This window comes from Oculina patagonica, chromosome 4 (assembly GCF_052425735.1).
Source record: "Oculina patagonica isolate OP01 chromosome 4, crgOcupat, whole genome shotgun sequence".
Lineage (NCBI taxonomy): Eukaryota > Metazoa > Cnidaria > Anthozoa > Scleractinia > Oculinidae > Oculina > Oculina patagonica.
This window is the reverse complement of record NC_135761.1, coordinates 32,926,355-32,950,635: the sequence shown is the minus strand read 5'-3', so window position 1 is coordinate 32,950,635 and position 24,281 is coordinate 32,926,355. Positions and strand designations below refer to the sequence as shown.

Here is a 24,281-nt window from a genome sequence, read left to right as displayed (position 1 = left end):
GGTTCTCTATTTTCAGTGCTTGCATAATTTAGAGGGGTCCTCAGTGTTGCTTGGGGTTGCTTTTTATTGCAGTTTTGGTTTTGCTTTCCTTACTTCACTATTTGCGTTTGTTTTGGGTTATTCAAGGTGCTTATAGTGTATCTGGGAACATAAAGAATGCCAAATTGAACAGAAAAATATTGTGACACTTCTCGGGCACCTACACCTAAAACATGTGAGGTGTTGACAAAAGAGTTTGCCAGTGTAGTGCAGATGGAGCCTAGCCAACTTTTTTTAAAAAAAAAACATTTCTTCACAGTTACTGAAGTCATGACTTGCATTAGTTCAGCTATTATCAACCTAGTTAAGAAGGCCCCTGTCGCAGAGGAAACAACATCCATTGTCTTTTCCAACATTGCCAACCTGCCAGCTGAAAGCAAAGGATTGTATGGGCTTGGCTGTTGTAAAAGAAAGGGAAAAATCTGGAAAGAATTTAGACGACATATTGGTGCTGAAAATGTGTCCATGTGCTCTCTAACCCCAACAGAAGCAGCTCATTTCCTCACTTGCCTGGTCAACAGAAACTACCCATGGGGAATTTACAATTTCAAGAGACACCAACAGATGACAGAGAATTAAGAAACAATGGACAGACAGTTGTTCGTGATGATGTTTACCTGTTTGCCATATATTTTATATTTCTTGGTCAAGTTGTTCAACTAAATTTGTTCCTAAACCCTTTTTTGACCAAAACAACAACTCAAATTCAATCATAAACTATTTTCTTCTTCAGGCGGAAAAAAATATAAGTTGAAATGGGACATGAAAACTTAAAAGATTTATCATGTTAAACATGGTGCATACTTAAAGTCAAAACAAAAGCTAAATAAAAAGCCTTCTTTCAAGCAACAATAACTGTAACTGGTTCTATTCGTTTCTTCTCTTTTTTTGAGAATATAGGCTAATAACGCACGGCGGAACTTACGTGGGAAATTCAGCCAGACACCTGAGCTCTTAGCTCATTTTCTCGATTGTTTCCCTGATTCAAAAACAATGCAGTAGCATCTGTTACTTATTTCAAAATATCATTTTTCCATTGTAGGCACTGTGGTGGATGCAGAAAGAAAAGAAGCTTAAGGACGAATAGTTTTTTGCTGAATTCCCTAAGGTGCCTCTTGGAACAGTTCTTCGAGTCATATTTTACTTCACCCAGGATGACTCACAGAGGAGAATTTCCCAGACCTTACATATGACCCCAAAACTGATCTCTCAGATGTGCAGGCGTCTACGAGATATTTGAGAATGGATACTAGAAGAGATGACTTATGTGGTAAATACATGAATCAAATGAAGTCAGATGAACATCATATTCACCATCTGTTACCAAGACCAGATAGACCTGATAGAGTGTAAGTAAAATGTAAGGCAGAAAGCACTAAAGTTTTACCTGTATAATAATGTCATAACATCTAGGAAAAAGAGAGCTGAAAGCTTTTTTACATTTCGCTACTTTTCGTAACTAATATTATGTGTAGTTTTTTTTGGATATACTTTTAATTGTAAATAGTAGACTTATCATTTCATGAAAGAGTCACCCGATAATTCAGTTTCTTTTTAACTGCAAAAGAGTTTAAATAAACTATCATTATAAACACTGTGACTTGTCAGCAATTTAGGTGCTCATTCTTTAGGACACCACAAATCCAACAGAAATGTTGCATGAAAAGAGATGGAAATTGCCAGAATATTTTGACTCAGAGTCCAAGGTGAACATCCTTAAGACAAAACTTTGCAGGGAGTTTGAAGTGGTTTGGTAAAGTCCAGTGATACTCATGGAGACATTGCACTTTTTGTACTGGTGGCTGCCTCTAAATGAATGGCGGACGAAATTTAGAGATGGGAGACATTTTGGTGAGAAGGACAGTGTAGCAGTAACACTAAAGTAATTTGTATTAAACAGTGAAGCTATGTTTCATGGACTGAGCTACCACAGCCCAGAAGACTGCAAGCCACTTTTCATTTTTTTAAGGAAAGGACACTTAAGTTATAACAGAACCTTGGTAATCCCACAAGGCAAATTTACTTGGAGGTGGTTTCGATTCCACAAGTATAAAGATTATCAGTACAATGATATTTTGTAGTAAAAATAACTATATTTTCTCGACAGGCAATTCCACATGAGAGGTGCTAAAATGTAGATTTTTTAAAAGATGTTTCAGATGAAACTTTTATCTTTGCTGTATTGTAGGCATGTTATAGTTCACAGGAAAATAAATTATACTTCCCTTGTGACAAACATGTACTCAGGGGGGGTCCCCAAAGTACACATTTATTCTTTTCATAGGAAGCACTGTCTGTGATACACATTTTTAACTTCGGTCACACGAGGTCTGAGGAATCAACCACAGAATTACTACCTTAACCTGATCATCAGAAGAAAATTGGCCGATAATGATGTTAAGCACTGTGTGAGTCGGCGATCAGCACCAGTCCTACATTGGAAAAAAGCGGTTGGCTGTTGATCGACGACCAGGCAACAAGTTCGTCCTTCATTTGTTTCTCTTCTTGGTCGTTTAAAAATCAAAGAGGTTCCATGGAAATTTAAATTGAGAAAGGGAACAAGGGGAAATTGTGGCAATACTCCATTGCTTCCCGTGGATGTATCATTGACATGAAAGAAATTATAGATGAAGCTGTTTTTATTAATCGTTCCCTACTGTAAGGGGGGTCCCAGTTAATAACGATTAGATTCTAGACAGTACTTCCATATGAAAGTGGAATTTACCAAGACGAGCAAACCGAAGAGCAAAGAGCCTTCTCCAGCAACTGTGCCCTCCTTTCTAGTTCAGGAAAGCAATGTTGCAACCAGTGTACAAAATTAAAGTTAAACGGCATGTAGAGGAATAAAAGAAAAATGGAATTTGGAGGAATGGTGCACCCCAAAACGAACAAACGGTATATGACCAAAGTTGATGTTGCCTAACAACTCAAGTCAGAGAGGCAAGAAAGGATGAATGCAGAAAAACGTGAGAAATATTGGAGAAACAAGTTTGAGGAAGAATCACAGGAAAAAATGGTCAGTTCCCAACTTGGGTCTAACTGGGGTGTAACTTGGGTTATGAGAATTCCCAACTTCTGACATTGGGTTCTTTTAGGGGTAAAGTTGGGTATTTAATTTGTTAACAAAAGTCAGGTTCATATTTCCCAACAAGTATTTCCCAATATAGATCCAAAATCAGGTTTATAGTGGGAATAAATTGGGGCTAACTTGGGTTGTTGTGAATAACAGTGGGACTACTTTACCCCAGTGTGGGTCAAACCTGGGAATCATCCACCCCAACCACTATTCATTTTGGGGTGTATTTGGGGGCACATTGTATTTAAATTTTTGAACAAAAACACATCAAAAATCAGAAAAGAGAATTTCCCAAAATAACCCCAATCCTGTGGAATAATTGGGATAGCTTTGTTTATACAAGTTGAATTGGAAATCCCAAACTTTGGATAGTTTTGAAGCAAAACAACTTTGAGATCACCAAGTGCAATTTATCTACAGTTACAAACAGCAAACTTATCAAATTGGTGCTTGGTTTTCAAAAACTGTCTGCTTGCCCACTGCTAAAAATCACAAAATTTTCATTGTTCACTATGGGTCATGCTTGCCTTCCTTTTAGTTTCTTAGGTATGATTAATTTAGTCCTTCTGACAATGCAAGGTGTTACCCATCAGGAAAGCCAAGAGCATTTGGATTGTCTTTAGGAACTAGATTGCTAGGCACAAACCCAATGACATAGACCTCATCTACTTTACATCTTTCTTGTTTACACATGGTTGCTAGAGAAACTTCAATAGCACCACATTTGTGATTTCCACTTTTGTATGGTGACCAACCATCCCAGTGGCCAATGTATGCCAAATTGCGAGGGTCCCCTTTTGCATATTTCACTTTGTAGGTAAAAGTGTTAAAACAATTTGGGCATTCAATGAACTTTTCTTCTGTTCCTTCCACTTGTGGTGCAGCCTCGATGTCATCAGAAGATACTACTCCATTACAAAAGTTCTCAGGGCATCTTGCCGGTAAGATCCACTGAGAATCTGGATTCCAGAACCAAGACAGCTCTGAAAAGCGATCTCCGTCCCAAATTTCTTTGTTTAAGAAATGTCTTTCATTGTCCACTGAATCCTGACAATGCTCTCTCTCCAACCAGTGCTCCTTTTCCTCCCAATGAGCCATCAATTTCTGGCACATTTCTACGTCATCACACCAAAGCTTTATTTTGGTCTCTAGTCCAAGATAGTAGTACTTGATTTTGCCTTTTCTTCCACAGTGTTTACAAGTTTGCTTTTTTCCCTCCATGATGTCCCATTTTCCACTGTAAACATGTTTCTGTCCACCAGATTTTCTGCCCTTTGCTTTCTTCCGACAAAAGCAAATATAGTACTCCCTGGGATCCTCATATCCCGCCCTTTTAAGTATGATCTGGGCCTCTTCCCACGAACTTGGCCAAACAGCATTGACAATGTCCATATCACATTCTTCCCCAAGGCCCTCGCAGAATAACTCTTTGCCAAAATTAAGTATATCTTCAAAACTGTGATGTGAAGATTTAGTATTTTCAGTTAGCTGCAACGCTTTAAGAACTGCTTTGACCACTATCTTCTCCAATCGATTTGATGGAATTTCATCTTCATTTTCTGAAGAATTAATAGCGCTGTCTTCGGGTTCGAGAGTTTTGAAATCCTCAGCTCTTAGTTCTTCATCATTGGAATGGAAGATTGCATTGCTGTCTTCAGTAGCACCCACGGAATCAATTTCCATGTTGCTTTCGTGGAAGCTTGAGTTCTCACGTGAATTTGACCTCAAAAGCTGATTGCGCTTCCAGTGCTCGATTTCGACTTTTCTCGAGGTAGCCTTTCCACCACACTCTTCACAAGGACAGTGAACGTGTCGATAAGACTTTTCCGAGCAACTGCAAGCGAAAATATCTTGCCGATCCCAAACCACTAATTCAAATGCATCAGCGAAAGTTCTTTTTCTTCCACCTACTTCCGCCATCTTTGCCACCATTTTTCAACTTAGACCGAGAGGAGTCTGGTACCGAATTTAGTCAGCGCATGGTCACTAAGCTTTTAGAAGCACAACGCTTCGTGGAGAAAATGGCGGCAAAAGATCGAAGGGTGAGCCTTTCACCAAAAGTTACTGGACCTGCAGACCCTGCCGATGCAAAACCACTCCATTCGTGGGACGGCGAAGACGTGTATTGTTTTATTGGTCAGACCTTTACAGAGGCAATCGCTCTTAAATTCAAAGGTACTGTGTAATTCGGTTTTCCCATGCCTTCAATTTCCCGCCTTTTTGTTTTGTTTGGACTGCTTGAACAAATTTCCTTTTGCAAAGAAAACTCTTCCTTTCTAAAACCTGATATCTTCCTCTTTTACAAGAGGGATGTTAATTTAAACATGCTGAACTTTTTGTCCGCCGTGGAAATCGCCTTAAAATTGATTTCCACTTATTTGTTTTTCAGACGAAGACATAGATGGTAAAAGTATGATACGGCTTAGCAAAAAAGATGATGAAGACGCAATTTTTTCAAAACTTGGATTAACAACTTTTGGAAAGATTGTAAAATTCAAAAACGAGGTGGAGATTCTTTTGCCAGCACATCTTAAGAGGTGCTACACTCCTTCATTCGTTCGTTCGGATAGTTCCGTTCGTTCCAAACCGTCCATGACAGACTTGGCTACATTTGGAAAGGAAATGGAAATGCTGTACAAGGCAAAGTATGTCACATTTATTCCTGGGATTACAAATATCATGTGTTTATTTCATTGTCATATTTATTTTGAAATAAAAGCTTAGTTAACAACTCACAATTTTGCTCAATGTCAAAAGTATTCTTCCATATGTAGAGTGAATTAATGCACATGCACGAGCATGTTGTATCTCCTTGTGAAGTTGTGTCACTTTCCTTTCTAAGAATAGGAAGGTAGCGCTTGCAGCTGTTTGTGTCTAAATAGATGTAAACAAATTTATTTCAATAGCATCATTATAAAATTTTGACTCGCCTTTACTTTCCAACCCGACAACAAGGTGAATAGACGTGGAATGTTGTCTAGTTTGTATTGAAATTTAAAGCGAAGAATAAAATTGCTTAAGAGTGATGAGCTTACGTTTTTCTTTTCTTTTTCTAAGGAGAAGTCAAATACAGAAAGCTGCCGTTAAAGTTTGGCCAGGGAATGAATTCCCTAACTTTAGAACTGCTGAAAATAAAAACAAGCTGGATGAGTTGGCTGAAAGCCTGAAAGAAGAATGTTCAATTCCTGAAATACAATTTGGTGTTGAGGGCATCAGAAAGCACATTCAAAGTGTGTTTAATGAAAGGAGAAGATCGAGAAAGCGCGAAAAGATTGATTATGACCTGGTGAGACTAATTTTATTACATAGTTAGAAAATTTTTATAAATGCAACTGCATGTGCTATTATTATTTCAATTTTGCTTTAGTCTGTCAGTGAAAACATGCAACTTTTTCAAAAAAAATGTTTTTTATATATATATTAATCAAAACTATAACAAAATTCTCGAACGTGATTGGTTATCAGCAGCCCGATTTGAGCACTAATAGGACAGTGTACGCGTCATGCTTGTAATTGGACAGTGTAATAGGACAGTTTACGCGTCATGCCTGTGTAATTGGACAGTACGCGTCATTTTGCGCGCGCTGTTGTTGTGCATTTTGTTGTGTAGAATGTTTTTCAGTATTCATAAAGACGTTTAACTATTCAACCGAAGGTTAGTTTCTTTCTCAAATTTTGTTATAGTTTTGATTAATTGGTAACAGGACTTCGTGTCGTCCAATTCTGTCTGTAATCATACTCGTGATTAAACAAATCGGACTCCCGCTTCGCGGTCGTCCGATTTTGTTAATCACTCGTATGATTACAGACCGAATTGGACTCCACTCAGTCCTATTACCATTATTTATAATAGTTGCTTCAAAGAAATGTCTGCAGTAAATACTTTTGGTGTGTCTTCAATTTATTTGGAGAATTTGATGTAACTGCATTTCAGTTACTAAGATTCTGAACAGATAAATTCCATATTTTGCAGCCTGACAAAAGGATGTCACTCAAAGACGACAAAGGAAAGCCTCCACTGCCGACGATGTCAGTGTATGATAATGATGAGGTCAACAAAAATAAAGAAAGCAATGATAGTAATGAGGGTAGTGATGAAAGTGGGGACACTGAAATACTTAATTCACTCAGTGAAAACTCTGATCATGATGGACCTGACGAATCACAGCCAGCACTAAAAAAAGCCAAAAAGACAAAGAAAAAAAATGTCACAGGAAAAAAACAAAACAAAAATGATTCAAGTCAGTCTAGTAATTCAAATCTTAAGGCTGATCAGGAGGTGTCAGCAATTAACTTAAGTGCCAAAAGTGCTAAAGTATTGCTTTTGACCTACTCTGGTGAAGCAGCTGTAGAAGATATAAGCAGAGAATATTTGTATCAGATAATTAAAGAGCTTGGAGGAAAAGTGTCTTTAGCAAAACAACTGCAAGGAGATGCCCTTTTTAAAGCAGTTGCGGTTAAGCTTGTTAATCATGGACTTGTCAGTATCAAGGCTGGGGCAACCTTGACAAATCTCAAGCGCTCTGATATTATCACAAAATAATGTAACTGTTTGGGAACTTAATGTTTGCATTGTTAAGTTTTGATTTTGTCCTTCAGGAAAGATTCTTGAAGTGCTCTCTTTATATCAGAAAATAATACAAATGTTTGCCTACTGGGATTAATGAATGTCATACATAAGGTTTGAAAAAGATAGTCATGGATGTCTTTCACAGGGAACATGTTTGTATCATTGAGTTTTGACCTTCCCTTGTTCAGTTTACACATGAAATATATTACAATAACAAGTGTTTCTTTCCAAATGCTAATTTTATTCAGCTTTGTAGATGGTCCTTTTATTTCCCTAATTTCAGCCTTCTATTAGGAATAGGAAGAAAAATGTACCTGCTTTTAGTTAATCGTTAGTAATAAATCAACAATAAGTTTGAAAGTATAAGGACAAGTAATTCTGTATCATTTAAGTAGCAAGCTGGCAATATCTTATATGGTAATTGGAATAGAATGGAATAGCTCAACAAATGGAAGTAATTAAAAGTTACATTTCTTAGAAAGTGTGTTTTTGACCTGTGTTAACCCAGTATATGACTTATAGTACTTTTGGGTTGACTTGGTGCTCATGTTGGAAAAAAGTTACCACAATTGAAACCCAATAAAGTGTGCTTACTTTGTGACAAGTGTGGGGTGAACTGAGGCCTACAAAAACCCAAGAATAACCCAATTTGTGGTTGACGTTGTGCTCATGTTGGACAAAGTTAAACCCAATATAGTGTACTTACCTTGGGACAAATTTGGGTAAACTAAGGACTACTAAAACCCAAGGTTAACCCAGTGTTTGGGTAAAATTGGGGTTTACATTGGGAAAATTAGAAATCCCTATTTCATCCCACTTTGGGTACATGTTGGGAAGTGGTTCCCATTACCCAAAGTGGATTTAAATTTGGGAATTGTTTAAACACCCAATGTGGACCCAAGTTGGACCCTAGTTAGTGCCAAAGTAAACCCAGCTTGGGAAAAAACAATTTTTTTCTGTGAATGCTTGGAGATGATGAAGGAGGATCATGCCGACTAGTTGGAGGTTCTACACCACAATAATGATAAGACACAGTGGGAGCATTAGAATTGGCAGAGAGTTCAAAGGAAATGCTTTTTACCAGGTATCAAATTGAATGTGTATGCAATTCAACATAATTAAGTTTAAATGAAGATATTTCCAATATCAATAGAACATACTTAATTTTTAAAGGCATGTGGATGTAAGATGGTTTGTTTTTTTCCACTTTTCTCACCCTTACTTCAGCAACTGAGCCATTTACAGAATATGTTCCATTTATCTCTTCTTTTTTATGGCATTTATTAATTAAGTAATATTTCATAAACTCAATTTGGTCAATAGTTCAATATTAACTACATTTTAATTTTTATCAAAGTTACATGCATCTAGTTTGTAATAGGCCATGCAAGAAAGTTTGGTGCGCAAACCCATTTTATTTATCCAGAAAGTGGTTATTTCCAGCACCTGTCATTCAAAGAGCAAGAAAGATATTCTTTGTGGAATTAATTACAAATGTTATTCAAGTAAAATATACACAGGGTTCAAAATAAAATTTCGTTTTAAGCCTGAATTTGTCGGCTTTTTTTTGTCAAGGCTCGTTTTTTCCCGGCTGTTAGAGAGCTATGCATTTTCAAGGGACACAATCCATCTGCATACATGACATACCCAGATGCATTCTGGGGCGATTTCAAACACACTTCGGCCGTTTGCAAGTTTTCCGAAGAAATAAAATATTTTACGGCAAAGCAAAAGAATGGATTGAAGCAATGTGACTTCTTTTCTTATTTTGAATGTTTGAGAAGCAAATAAGATCTTCAATATAATTTTTTGGAGGGACACAATACCTGAGAAGGTGGGGCGGCCCGTTATTCATCTTAACATGAAGTCGCCACGTTGGCGACTAAACCGTAAAACCAGAAGTTTTCGTCGACAAAGATGAAATTTTGGTCGCATTAGCGACCGGTGAGTCGCACTTTCTAGCCCTGTAGCTGCTTTATTTTCTGATATGAAATGTTTACTTCAACATTACAGCAACTTTGATTTCAGTTGGCCGATCAAGGCATGATATTTTCTATTTCTTCGGTGAAAAGTAGCCGGCAAGTGTCGTCAAACTGCCGGCTACCGCCGACAGCCGGCTGCTATTTTGAACCCTGATACACGGTTTCATATATCATTAATATTCAAACATTGATTAAAATACAAGCATTTTATTAGTTTCAATTTTTCATTTCTTTTTATTCATGGTTATTCAGTTTCTTCTTAAAACTTTGTATTTTTAATGTAATATTTCAGCTATGAAATTGTTAAATGGTAATAAGGAAACAATAGAGATTTTAAGCACGGGCCAAACAAGGATGAAAGTTAACTCTCATGAGAGTTTTCATCAACTCTCATTGACCATCGCCAACTCGGGCCAAACGAGAATGAGAGTTCATCGAACTCTCATAGACTCTCATGAAAAAAAATTTAAACAAGCATACAAAGCCAGTTCTTACAAAATGTCAACTTACTACTTGTTATGTCAAGTTTTTAATTTTCTATTTTGACCTTGTTAGCATTTATCCAAGGTTGTATTACTGTTCAGTATCAATTCGTATCTTTATGTCAAATATTAGAATTATTAACTTTGAAAACTATGCCACATGTTTGTCAAGTTTAAGGATTGCCAGAAATTGTTGAGACAAGAAGGGTATGTGTACCTCATAGTACTAATTAGGAGAGAGAATTAATAACAGACTTGACATCAAGTGCTAAAGAACAATTTGCAAAATGGTTCCTGGACTAGCACCATGGATGAAATGCCCTGGGATGTGTCTACACAGGAAACAAAAAACAAAAAGTGTGGGCAGACCAAATATAATAGACATGAAGCTGGGGATTCCTGCTGGAAAAAGAAAATTTTCATGTGGACATTTTGCTGTCAAAAGCTGCATTAAGGATCCAGAATCAATATCAACCTAAAATTTTGTTACAATTTAATTTCAAAGGCATGTGGATATAGGATGGCCATATGGTGCCATGTTATGTTCCGGTATATAAGGGAACTCAAACTCTTTGGTTCTCCTCAAAGAGGAAATTCAGTTCTACCTGAGGAGGATACAAGTGCATTGAAGGGGATGGATGGGGAGGAAGACGGGATATTTATGAGGAAATAGTGAAACTCAAGGTGGAAAGTTGTTCCATGGAACTTTTCTGTAAAGCTTGTCCATAAACTTTTTCATCATGGGGAACTTGTAAATCAAAATTGCTCGGGATCACAGGGAAAGGAAGCATAAGAGCCAAAAGAGTTGCCTATGGTTAAGCAGTACACATTTAATATGTATCCAACGCCGTCAAGGCAAAAGGAGCAGCAGTGGAAGAAATGTGTTATCGCCATATTACCAACTATTTCCCAATAAGTATCACCAAGTGGACTTGGATGATCTGCTCTTGGATGGTGGGGTTCCGGCATCGAGGAATGTGTTTTCAGATTCTAGACAAGAGGAGCAACAAAGTGTAAGTGTGTTTGACACCAGCACTTCAAACTAGTTTGAAGTGCTTGTGTCATGGCTAAACACTTTCAGTCTCAATGATCAAAATTAAGTCCAGCCAGTTACTGAGAGCTCACCACAGAAATTGTGTTGGAGAAAAATGTAGTACTGGAAAATGAAAACAGTGAGTCTTTGCCACCCACTCCACTGAGTAATCCATGCCAACCAAAATCCAAAAGCGCGCCAAGTGAAAAAGAGATGAAAAAGGGTTTGCGATGCTAAATGTGAGTCAATTGATTTGGTTCTGAGGGTGTTGTCTTCTCACCAAAAAAGTTGGTCCAGATGCTAGAGACACAATCTTTTCTATTTTTTATTACTATTAAATGTCATTTCTCCATTTACCTGTAACATTTGGAATTTAGGCACAATTTCAAACAACTCAACTTAACTTGTCATTAGAGTGGAGGTTTCATTTTCACAACACAGGAACAGGAACAGCTTCAATCCAAAAGGTTTGTTCAGTGTTTGCTCGCTACACTTCACAAGCAACTGCTTTACACATGCAGTCCATGACAAGGGTACAGAGAGACGTTTGAAGGCTGGTTGGTGCGTCGTCAACAGATTAGGGACCTTTAGCACCGACGCCGAGGACGTGAACGTCACCGACCGGAAGTTCAGAAAATGAACTTTGATGCTACTACGCATGCCCATTCGTGCGGAACTCGTCGTCCACACCTCGTTGAGGACGTCGTTTGCCGCCATTTGCCGTACAGTGTTGAACGAAGGTATGTTTTATATGTTTACTGTCTTTTGCTGACTTATTTTGGGGATTTTTTCAATTTAAAGTGTCGGTACGTGGACAAGATAGGTACCATAAGTTATTTGATCGAACCGTGAAGAACCATATTAATTTCTTGTTTTCTTTTCACTTGCAGAAAGAGCTTTGAGCTTTGCAGCTGTGTTTACAGTGATGGCGGATGATGATACAAAGAGTACAGGGTTCGTACATAAATATTATAAGTGCTTTCTAAAAATATAAGTCGCATGCCTTCAACTGCATTTCATTGTAGCTTTGAAAATCAATGTTGTCCGTTTAAATTTGCGGTTACCGTATCGACCAAGTTCCTTCTGAAATGTTTTATTTCTCACTGAGTTGTCGTTGATACTGAATGAAGCCTAAATTGTCGTAGAGGGTAATTTTAGTAATCAAAGATTGCCAACACGCGTTACACGTTTTATCCTATTTTAATTTTAGCCGCAAAAAATAAACAAAGGTTTATTTACAACTTACAGCACTGAAAACTTAGTATATACACTTGAGGCCTCGAGATTAATTTTACTCGCAATGCAGAGGGTACTTTTTTTTTCTACAATTCAGCGATTCCCAAAACGTATTACATGTTTTACCTTATTTTACTTTTAGCCGGACGAAAAAATAAACAAAAGTTTATTTACAACTTACAGCACTGAAAACTTAGTTTATACACTTGAGGCCTCAAGATTAAATATATTTTACTTGCAATGCAGTTTAAATAATATAAACTGATTGTAAAAATAATTCCACTCACTCACTCAATCCTCTTCGTGCCCTTGGGCACATAAGGCCGTAAAAAATTCCATACTTAATAAAACAATTGTATTTGTTTTTAGAAATTATGCAATGAAATGGTCAGAAGAACATGATTGCATGCTTTGCACAGAAGTCCTTGTCTTGGAACCATGGAAATTCCCTAAGCAAAGCAAAGAAAGAGGAGAGGTCTGGGGCGAAGTAGCATTACGTTTAAATGGCACAAACTATCCTAAATTCAAAGTCAGTAAGCGTTCTGTCAGGGAAAGACTCACTCTTTTAGTCAACAAATACAAAGAAAAGACGAGAAAGGAGGAGCAAGGTTCTGGGATTGAATGTGACGATGAAACCGAATTAGAGAAGGCATTGTCTGAGATCATCGAAAAAGAGCAAGCAGCTAATTTGGAAAGGAAACAAAATTCAAATACTCTTACTAAGAAGAATGAAAGTGACAAGGCCTCTGCAGAAGAGAGTAGATTGAAGGCCATGGTGCGCCTGGGGCAAACCAAAAAGAGGAATGCTGATGCAAGCTCTGATCAAGTTACTCCACCAAAAAGCAGAAAAAGCACCACTGAAGCTGTGCAAATTCTGAAAGAAAAGTATGAGAATGAAAAAGAAATCAGGAAGGAAGAAATGGAAATTAAGAAGAAAGAACAAGAAAATAGAGCTGCCGAGCAACAGATGCTGATGGATCAGCAGAGACACAGCCAGCAACAATACCAGGATGTATTAAAGGTCATGACTGAACAGCAGCAGAGACAGGAACAGCAGATGCAAAATTTCCAAATGTTTTTTTTTGCAGCAGCAACAACAGCAGAGCCAGGTACTCATGGGTTCACTGGAAAGAGTCCTGCCCAAGTCCTCATAAGAGGAAGGCAAAAGAGCTGTTTAGAAAAACATTTGCACACTTAAGCCTTTTAGAACTATGTTGTGGTTAACATTTTATTTAATGGTCAATTTTTAAAATTAAAAAGAGATATAAAGTTGAAGTTTACGAAAACCTAGGTAAACCCTTTCACCCCATGGGGTGCCGAGTTAAGAACTGAAAAAGTTAAATATTCATGTTTTGTTACAATTTTAAGTGTAACATGTGATTTTCATGACAACCAAATGTTTTCCTTTAGGGTTGACCAAAATTTATATTTTTGTGTTTTATCTTTTAGAAGTTTTGAAGAACATACCAGAAGAGATCAAACCTTACTCAGTGTTATTGTCTTTATTGTCTATTTTAATGTATTTATTTTCATTTTTCTGGTTAATCAAAGGGGTGGGTAGCCACCCAACCCATCCCCCTGGATCCACCCCTGAATGATCCCTTCCCTTTTTGCATTTTTTTCCTATTTTTTAAGAGGGGGTGGGGAACTTTCAGTCCACCCCCAGTCTAAAAAAGGCCAAGGCTAATAAGGGTTAAAGGACCATTCTTTGTAGAAGGGGGGGGGGGGTTTGTTGGTATGTTTTATTTGTTCCTGTAATGCTCCCTTCCCTACAATCTGCATTTTTTGCCCCATAACATGTATTGTATGTCCAGGAAAATAATGCTGTATCATAAAAAAAATATGTTGGGATCAAAAGATATGTTGGGATTTTTTATTTGTTCCTGTAATGTCCCCTCCCCTACAATCTGCATTTCATGCCCCATTACATTTTTCGTTTGTCCAGAAAAATAAAGCTGTATCATAAAAAAAAATATACAGCTATTTTACTTTATTGAAAGTATTGCTCCAGGGCGGGGGGCTCAATACCAAAGTAGTCGCTGGTGGTATTACCATAAAGGCATGTTATGGCATTACGAAGTAGTGTGCACACAACATACATTTTACCGACATTGCTTAGGCCGATCTTCAAATTCTTTTTAAAGTCAAGAAATTTGAAAGAGTTAATGACATCACCGAAAAGCCATTCCACTGAAATTCTTAACGCGCTCATGGCTTCGTTGTAATCCTGCATCGCGGGTGCAAGTGGGACACGACGAAACGGGGTTTGAAGATGCACACGGAGAGGGTAGGCCAAATCTCCATATATACACATGGGTTGGCCTACTGGAGAGAAAGCATACTGTTGAAGGTCACGCAATAGTCCAGAATCTGCCAACATCCCGGCGTCGTGTTTACGCCCCCCTAAAACAAAGAAAATAGGAGGTGAGAATAGAAATAGTTTGGGAAGTTTGTATAACTAAAAACAATAAAAACAACTTTCAATATCATATTTTATTTTGTGATCGATTGTGTTTTAATAATAAAGTTCATTATAAGTACTAAAAAGAGAATCAAATTAAAAACTCACCAACTGGTCCATACAAGTTTCCTATTAGTCCATTTGGTAGAGACAGGGATTGAAATTTAAGGGCATGGACCCTTTTATGTCCATTATAAACTACTCTTTGATGTTCTCCGGGTCTTGAAATGGGTCGTACTGTCCCATCGACGAAACCAAAACAATTGTCAAGCGGGGCGCCTTTTCCTGATATAGCATCTGCATAACGCTGTAAAGCCCCAGGATTCAGAAGATCTCGATTCCATTGGGTTATGAGGTGGCCGTGAACGTCAAAGATATAGTCCATGACATCATTAGTGATCAAACTTATAACAGAAACCGGTCGGCCAAAGCGCGGAATCATATCACTGAGTCGGCATGGATAGGCAACTCGTTTGAGAAGCATACATAAGGCTTCTATGTCATCGCAAATACTCCTCTGCTCGCATTTAAACACTGGTGGTAGTTGGAGTGCTGCAACAAGGCGAGGAAGGTCTTGCTTCTCAACACGAAACTCTGCTTTGCATTCGGCGGAGTTCATAGAATCCAAATCGAATCGTTCGTAGTTTCCATGAGGGAAATCTGGATTTTTTGAACTGAAGGTATCGTAAAGCAATAAAAACTCTTCATCTGAAACAATGTTGTCGGCGTAGAGAAGTATGAGCATCTCACGAAATTCTTTGAAGGACATCATTTTCTCTGTGGACTTCAACTGGAAGATACTCGTCCTCGTAGCCGGCGCGGTCTGCTAAATATTTATTTTTCCCGCCGTAAATGACGGTCCCGTCCCAGGACCCACTCGGTCAAACAAGGTCTCGTCCACGTCCTCGGCGTCGGTGCTAAAGGTCCCTAATATAGCCCTTGTAGAGGAAATTTCGAGGTGGTAAGACAACGAGACAGAGCTGCACTTTGTCAAATACTTCAGCATGTCCTCCTTCCTGACTAAGAAGTCCATTCTGATGACTGGGGTGCTTATCGAAACTTGGACAGGCACGTTCCCAATGTAAGTGTACACGGGACTGTTGTACACCAAAACAATTTTGTGGATTCTCTCGCAGGCATACAGACTCAAGAAGCTGAATCAGCATGGGCGAGATTGAAGTACCATAGCAAGCGGGAAAAGGGCATCAGATCAGAACACCTCCAAAGCTTTCTTAACGAACAAATGTCATTTACGTAGAAGTTGATGGTAAGTGTATTTAAAAACATGGCAAAAACTGTGGAACACATCCACACCAAAAGGAATTGTCCAAAATGATTTAAAAGCAAACAATGTAATAATGTAAAGAGATGACAAAGGTAACTAATAAACTATTGTGATTAAGGGGAAGAACAAGGAGATTGCAAAATTGGCTGCACACATCTGCTTCAGAGACTTTCAATATTTTGGCCTACTAGCAATTTCCTTTTATTTGTTCAATTTTGGTACATAGTAAAGTAAGATTTAATAAACTGCAAATGTAAATAATTTCAAGTCATTGGAGATTGGCTTTTATATTGACTACACTGTATCTTCACATTCTTTCCAGCATAATCTACTTTGTCATAGGACATGGAAGACAATTTGGTTCTCCAGCCCATTTCATTTACACACAAAGTGGTAATTTGTAACATCTCTGTCAAAAACCATGAATCCCATACTAAGTACGTCAACAAGATAATGTTGCATGGTGTTCTAAAGATAACATTTGATTAACTGTAGTTGTTAAAAAAGTTCAACAGGTAAATGATATTCAAAGATGATTTTCATATTGATTTCACTTCATTTTTAATGTTTTGGCATTACCTTGTTTGTTGTGGGGCACAGAAGGAAATTTGCCACTCCTGCCCATTTCATTTACCCTGGAAGTTTAAATTTAAAACATTTTCTCTGATCAGAGGAAGAATTCCCTTGTAAAAGTGCAATAACTTTACAATATCTATAGCACAGTGCATGACATGACTTGCTTTCAACTTTAAGGGATAAAAAAGTTTGAATTTATCTATTAATTTTTAATGTTGGAACACCTGGCATGTCTGAACATAACATGCTCTTCTTTTTTGAGGCTGCCTATTCTTTCTTACTTGTTTGCCTTTTATTTGGTCCTTTCATTAATATAGTAGCACCTGATACTGAAACGTTTGTGTTAAAAAAAGGGTTTTTTATTTATCCTATTTATTTTTGTCAACTTTATGTTTCTTTGCAATATGTATTCACAAAAATTGATTTTTTTGCAAGTCAAATTTTGGGGAGTTGTAAGATTGACAAAGTATTTACTAAAATCCAAGTAAGTACATGCTGTTTAATGACATTTCTGCAACCCAACCTCTCAAGAGTGCTATAAGGTACTGTTATACAATAGAATACAAATCAAATAAAGAACACCAAAGAAGTTTATTTAGTCCATAAAATTTCCCAGACTGATTCCCTTCATGGGAACTTAAATTTGGGCATGTAAGTTATATTCCATGACAAAGCCTCACAGACAAAATGCATCGAAAAAAAAAAAAACACAAAAAGCTCACACTTACAAGATGTCTTAAGCTTGTCAAAGCTAAAAGCAAGTCTGAGAATCATCAAGAAAAGTTTGTTCATATTTGTAGGTTTTTCTCAGATGGTCTTCCAGAGGTCCATTATTGGCCATGGAAGCTAGTTAAGGATAAAAAACAATTGGCATTTTTTGGTGAAAGTGACATAACAGTGTTAGAATCCTATAGTCATATAAAAGATAATCTACTGAAAGTAAGCTTAACATTTTTAAGGGTTTTTTATTTAAATACGGTAAGCTGTTTCCTATAGGCTAATGCAAAAAGTAGGTAACATTAAAACAGGGCTCTTTTTCAACAGTTGCAGCTACCTAATGATGGCTGGGTCATGGTATCATTGACAGCTTTTGTTATAGACCGACAAGTAAATGTCTGGAAGTATGCAAAAAAAAAAGTCCATGGTGGGCAAATACAAAAGTTGGTTGAACCAGCATGGTCAGTGATAGGAGAATTTGCTCTTGAGGTTTTGACCACGTTTATGTTTAGTTTGCAATATTTGTTTATTTATTTACAGTGTCCACAATTAGCACAACAGTGCTAATTACATTGAGACTTGAATAAAATGATTCCTCGCGAAGCGAGGCCGAAGGCCAAGCGTAGCGGGGTGTATAATTTTGTTCCTCTAAGGGCTCAGGCGGGATGAAATCTCGTGTGGAGTTTACGGTCATATATATATATTTCTTTATTTATTTGTGAGCTTGGTGTGTGGCGGAAATGACGTCACACGGCCGCACGCTGGTGGCCTAATGGTAAGGCGTCGAACTTCAAATCAGATCTTCGGGACTGAGGCCGGGGGTTCGAATCCAGCTATGTCTTTTTTTTTTTTTTTTTTCATTCTTTTGTGGGTTCGAATCCTGAGCCTTTCATTTTTATAGTTTTTTTTTCGGATTAAAATAACACTGATTTCCAGACAATACTCCCTCAACGCCTATATTTAGGCTATAAACCTATCATATCAGGGGCCCGCGGGCGGAGGGTTCGAATCCTCCTGCCGTTCGTTCTTTTTTTTTTTAATGCCCTCAAATAAATATCCAAAATGCGACTATCCAATAATTTTTCGATGATTTTGAAAATAGCCTGCGCTTCCCAACGCTTTATACCTCTTTACGAACCAGAAAGAGCCAACCCAGAGCTTCGCGAGGCCCTGCGAGTCACGTATTACTAGTTTATTTATTTTTATTTATTTAAATCATTTAAGCAGTAGACTGCCATTTAGAGACTGTATACTAACAAAGAATGAGTACTAACATAACATTAATTTATACTTTGATTAAGGTTGGTAGAGAGATAGTGAAACTAGAGATAGAGAAACTACTTCTACTTGAGTACGATCAATTATATTCTCAATCTTTCTCCCGCCCACCACTTGAAATGTTAATTTTATTTACAACATTTTCCTTTGTTTTTTAATGGAAAATCAAACAATGTTTGTTTTGCCCAAACAAGCTGCCTAGAAGGTTTTCACTCCCTTCTTGACGAATTTGCTCCCAAGGTGATTGCATATTCATATATTGTGATGTATTGGAGGTAAATTGTTATGAGACAGAGCCATTGGTATGCCATAACCTTTTATCAAGAAATTGGATTTTCATCAATAAAATAGATGACGCTCATTAAAAAATTGATTATTATTGATTACGCACAACAAAATCTTTTATCAGTTTTTAACAAATTCCGGTATAATTGATCGATTGTTATCGATTTTAATCAAATCGTGTCGAATATCCATATCACTTGACTACCATGGGAATAACTGCTTAACAAGTTTTGAATATCCCAGAATGTGTGAAGCAAATTAATTTAATTTTTTCTTTTATAGAAGATAACTAAGCTTACGGTACAAAGCTCTTACCTCGTAGGACAGGAAAAAATGTCGCTCGCCATTCATTTTACATATCCGAAGACAGCCGAAGATGAGCCGTCTTTCTACAGAGGAAGGTTGCGTCACTGAAAATAAATACAAATACAATTCATGAATTCGCCTTTTAACCACAGTCAGTTACGAAGAAACACAAAAATGCAGCGGGATTTATAAGAATTAAGCACGTACAGTAAAGAGTTCACACTCAACCTTCACATGCGTAAAGCTTACATGAATTATAACTTGTCAGAGCACTTTGCAGAAAATACTCATTCGACATGCTTTTCTTCCACAAAATTTGACGGCAGGCTAACAAGTTCGCTAACTTGCGAAAGGTACTAGAATTGCAGTCAGGAGTATACACCGAAAGTTCTTTGAAATTCTATCACTGACTGATGAACGTTCTGCAAGACTTTTCAACGGAGAATCCGAACCTTCGGCCTTTTCGCTTCGGTTTACAGGGTTAAAACAGGCTAGTAAAAAACAACGGCTTCTTTTCAAATAGCAAAAGATTGTTTCACGAAATGTTGACACACTGGAATACGGAACAAGATGAAAAATATAAGAACACTTACCTCAGATTTGAAGACCAGTCGCTGAGTAGGTTCGCTCACTCCAAGTCAGATTTCGCGCATGCTTTCACTTACTCCTTCGTGTAACCCTGTTGAATCTTCCCTCAAACCCGCGCCCCAGAGACACGCTTTGATAGTCTTCCCCCTCCCCCTCCCCGCCCCCGACGGGGTGGATAGTAGCAGCTCAGCTCAATCGGATTAATATTAATCATAATGATTGTTTTTTATGGGTTAGAGACAGTATTGAAAATTTCTTGTTCATTGTGCGGCCAGCGCGTGCGTGTATTTGTAAACAAAACACGAACTAACAGTCTCTAACCCTTTTAATATACAACCTGAGTACACTGCAAGCAAAAGTTAAACACGATTAAATGCGCTTTCAACTAGACTTTTAATGAATAAGAATTTGAGAAGTATATAATTATACAGGGTAAGATCAATAGTAAGTTATAGAAATCCAAAATAAGTTGTAAATAAATTCGTTGATAAATACAATCAGCGAGAAGCTGGTTCAAGGTAACCTGCGATCAGGCGTTTTTTTCCCTTGCAAAGATGAGAGAGGGAGTGGTAAGTAGGGAGGGAGGGCATGATCTCAGGTTAGTTCAAGGCGACTCGATCGCTTTTACAAGCCAGCAAGTCAATCGCATACAAAACTTTAATTGTTCAGCTACAGTTTACCTTTAAAAGTGGAAACACTCCAGGTTGTTTTCTTCTTGGTATTTTTTTGTATTGAATCGTTGATAATTTGAGGAATATCTTTTTCTTCTACTTCTGCAAGCCTTGAAGCTGAAGACATTTTCAATAATGCATGATTTTTGTGCAGTCGCACTGTCGGAGTTGGCTGACGACAGGTTAAGCAAAATCACGTGATCGATTTTAACCAATGGCGCGCGTGGATTTTGGACAGTGAACGGAGATTGTATATTAAAATCCAGTAAAAGATTATTATAATTAAAATTAATCTATTACTGAGGTTTGAGCCGTGCCTTAATCCATTAGGATTAATATTAATCTTATGTAAGATTAATATTTCTCGGATTAATATTAATCTTAGTAATAAATCTTAACAACTCAATCCTAGTCTAAAGCTTCCGAAGATTGACATTATTTAACGATATATATATATCTTATGCATTTTTTGGACCCTTTTGCCTGGTATCTAATATAAAACCCTAACCCTTACGCTAATCCTAACGATATTTTTAATAAGTGCGTCTGCTGATAACAGTAACTATTTGCAATTTGTTAAATAAGCTACTTAACAATATTTTAAATTATTGTACCGGTAAAGTCCGGTACTCCCGCTATATAGGTATCTCTGCGGGATAGATGGTTTTTGTGCTTCTCGGTCCTTAAAAAGGCTATGATTTTTGCTCCTATTGGCATTGTTTTCCCGGTGTGATCCTTTGATCCTTAATTCTATCAGCTGAAATGCAACAAGTGTGAACTCTTTTACAGTGCGACTACTCGAACCGGGACACCCTGAACAAAATTAACCAATCACAGTGTCAATTGAAAACAAAGGATAGAAACATTTTTTTTGCAACGGACCAATAACGTTCTAGAACGCAAACAAAAGATTACCTACAAAATTTGAAGTGTCAACAACGTTATAAACAGATGCGGACCTCTCAGGAAACTTGCCTTGTATTGATTGGTTAGCTTCGATCCTAAATTTTCACTGAGTGTACCGAATTTCAGCGCTCGTTTTATTATTCGATCAAAAACTGTGATCAAAAGTCTTCATTCACAGGCTAAAGAATTATTCAGAGGTTCTTCGTTGGTGATAGCACAGTAAAGAATAATGAAGAACGTTTTTATTCACGACAAGCGACGACGCGTAAATGGGATGGAATTGCATGTTGTGAGCAGTAACTAACAGAAAATGAGTCCGTTAACACGCAACATAATTCAACGCAATGTTTACATTTCACATGGTGACTCACATCAATTTCACGACAACAGACGGAGCGAAATAAAAAATAATTACGGCATGATTTTGATTTCACGGTCTTCATTTTCTCCCCAGGAGTGAAACTAGTAAACACAGCGTGGAATCTTCAATTCACACCTCCTGGCCGTGAACAAAATTTCACGATTCATGGTTTGATTTGTAAGCATTTTTATAAATGTAATCGCGAGAACTCCATGACCTTTGGAAATTAAGGATCAAAACTAACCAATCAAAAACAAGGCAAGTTTCCTGAGAGGTCCACATCTGTTTGTAACGTTGTTGACACTTCAAATTTTGTGGGTAATCTTTTGTTTACGTTCTAGAACGTTATTGGTCCGTTGCAAAAAAATGTCACTATCCTTTGTTTTCAATTAACACTGTGATTGGTTAATTTTGTTCAGGGTGCCCCGGTTCGAGTAGTCGCACTGTAAAGCATTAGTTAGAAAGTTTTTTATGGATCAGCAAATTTTTTAAATACTTTTCTTGTTTACTTATTTGTTACTATTATAATTTCACTTTCTTTTTTGTATTTTTTATCTTAGTATCTTAGGTGATCTGCTTTAATATGGGGTCCTTGACTCTTTTGCAGTTCATCCTTTGGCCTTGTTTTTCTTAGCCTTAGTCTTAGCCATAAATTGTAATAAATAAATAAATAAATAAATAAATAAATAAATAAACAAATAAACGCCCAGCTAAACGGGATCTTGAAACTGAACTATCCATTCAAGTATTAGTAAAGCGTTTTTTATAAACTGAAGATTTGTGTTTTGCCGTGCGAGGTAAGCTGTTATTTGGGTCGTCACGGAACGCTTCTCCTCCTTTTGAATAGAGTGTAACTTTTCGGTTTTAGGCGTTAAAAAGGTATCAATTTTTGCTTTCTTTATCCTTAAATAGCGTTACAACCTTCGCGGCACACCCGCATCCGAAATTTACGGGAAAAGCAAAAACCGATGGACATGGTAGTAAGGATCGCTACTAGGTTTTAAAAGTCGTCTGGCGATGACGAGGCTTGCACTAGTCCCCAAGATGGAGGTAACTCTTTCTTATCATTGGCGAAGTAGTCTATAAAACAGACAGTATAGATTCGACTGCAGATAAATAGTGTGTAGTTTTAACGCAACAATGCTGTGTAACAGTAAAGAGAATCCAATGGCAGATAAACTGTACAGAACTGTTTTTTATAAATGTTCTGTCGTAAAACAACAAATCCGATTTATTCTTTCACTGTTTTCTACTGAACAATTATTAAGCACATTCTAATTTGAAAGCCTTTTCCTGGGATAACCTGTGTTCGTAAAACAAGAGTATGGACCTACTCATCTTTGGCATTCTATTATAAATAGCATGATCACGTGACTGAATGTAGGATATATGTAGACACAAGTAGGGGTATGATAGAGTAGAGTTAGCCTGCGTGGCAGGCGTTCTCCCCCCCCCCCGTTTTTCCCTCTTTCTCTCCCTCTTCTCAACTCCCTCACTCTCCTCTTTCGACGCCTGCTACGCAGGCTAGAGTAGAGTGGGATCCGAGCACCCGTTTTCCCTTGTCTTCCCCAACGTAAATGCGAACTTGTGTTTAAGATTAAGAATAAAGAATGTAAACTCACTCAAACAGCTGTATCTGATTCTTTTTGTAATAAAACCAAACAAACCAAATGTGAAGCGGAAAGATTGTTTATTAGATTCATTATATCAGTTCTCACCCTATTCAAAAGCTTTCATTTCATAAAGTTCAAACAGCATCCGCTTCAAGCTCCGAACCCTTTCATAATATACCAATTTCGATAATAAAGGTAACCTTTCATGTATATGGAAAAATGGTAACCTTTCACATACGAAGAAGGAATAAATAATAATGGATGGATGTGTGGGGAGAATGAACTCAGAAAAAAATTCTGAGTTCGCAGATGGGACTCGAACCCACGACCTTCCGTACCCGAGTCGGAATAAGAAGGAATACTGCATTTATTTTCTTACTTCTTACTTATATTCTTACTTTTCACTTGAACAATCCGTAAAATACGCAAGGACGTTCACCGTAATCTACCGTTTTGTTCTAATTTACATTTACTTTGTCCTTCCGAGGGTGAGGAATGCTTACTCGGATGTCTCCAAAATAATTGGATTGGAGACAATTTTCTACCATCTGGCGCATTATTTACAATTAAAAATTACCGTATGAAATAACTATTTTATCTACCCTTGCTCATACTAACATTTCAATATGAACGAAATTCGCTGAAATAGACAGGATAAAACTGCCTGAGACGTTTGACTGGGGCATGATATCCCCCTTCGTCCCCCCCCCCCCTCCTCCGCCCCCTTGTTTCTCTTCTCAGCGGGTGGACCTGGATCCGAGATTTTACAAGCAGGGGAATATTAGCGTCGGTTTACATGACGTGCTAGTGAGAGCG

The 24,281-nt window shown here is 37.6% G+C and overlaps 2 protein-coding genes, 1 long non-coding RNA gene and 1 pseudogene across 6 annotated transcripts in view; 2 read left to right on the top strand and 2 right to left on the bottom strand.

Moving 5' to 3' along the window:
• Positions 1–19,973, bottom strand: part of LOC144652365 (uncharacterized) — a 35,952-nt gene extending 15,979 nt beyond the window's left edge. Inside the window, exons 1-3 of one of the 2 annotated variants that reach the window (XR_013570509.1) lie at positions 19,920–19,973; positions 19,336–19,430; positions 17,305–17,586 (exon numbers count right to left, since the gene is read on the bottom strand). This is a non-coding gene — a long non-coding RNA (uncharacterized LOC144652365). Of the gene's footprint in view, positions 1–17,304; positions 17,587–19,335; positions 19,431–19,919 lie in introns of those variants that run through there. The other variant, XR_013570508.1, reaches the window with a different exon arrangement.
• Positions 4,664–8,142, top strand: LOC144648485 (uncharacterized). 2 transcript variants are annotated; one of them, XM_078508023.1, is made up of 4 exons: positions 4,664–5,290; positions 5,505–5,760; positions 6,176–6,401; positions 7,089–8,142. In XM_078508023.1, the coding sequence occupies exons 1-4, from the start codon at positions 4,993–4,995 to the stop codon at positions 7,656–7,658; spliced, it is 1,350 nt and encodes a 449-aa protein (XP_078364149.1). In that variant the 5' UTR covers positions 4,664–4,992; the 3' UTR covers positions 7,659–8,142. The 2 variants fall into 2 exon arrangements, with proteins under 2 accessions (XP_078364149.1, XP_078364147.1); XM_078508021.1 differs by having other exon boundaries at positions 4,666–5,290; positions 6,173–6,401.
• LOC144648480 (uncharacterized) lies at positions 11,759–13,572 on the top strand (annotated as a pseudogene). The gene is made up of 3 exons (XR_013569701.1): positions 11,759–11,922; positions 12,073–12,136; positions 12,788–13,572. The product of XR_013569701.1 is annotated as an uncharacterized LOC144648480 (transcript).
• LOC144648479 (uncharacterized) lies at positions 14,392–15,672 on the bottom strand. Its single transcript, XM_078508018.1, has 2 exons — positions 14,988–15,672; positions 14,392–14,821 (listed from the first exon to the last, which is right to left on the bottom strand). Exons 1-2 carry the CDS (start codon positions 15,649–15,651, stop codon positions 14,409–14,411), a joined length of 1,077 nt encoding a protein of 358 aa, XP_078364144.1. The 5' UTR covers positions 15,652–15,672; the 3' UTR covers positions 14,392–14,408.
• Positions 19,974–24,281: the final 4,308 nt, after the last annotated feature.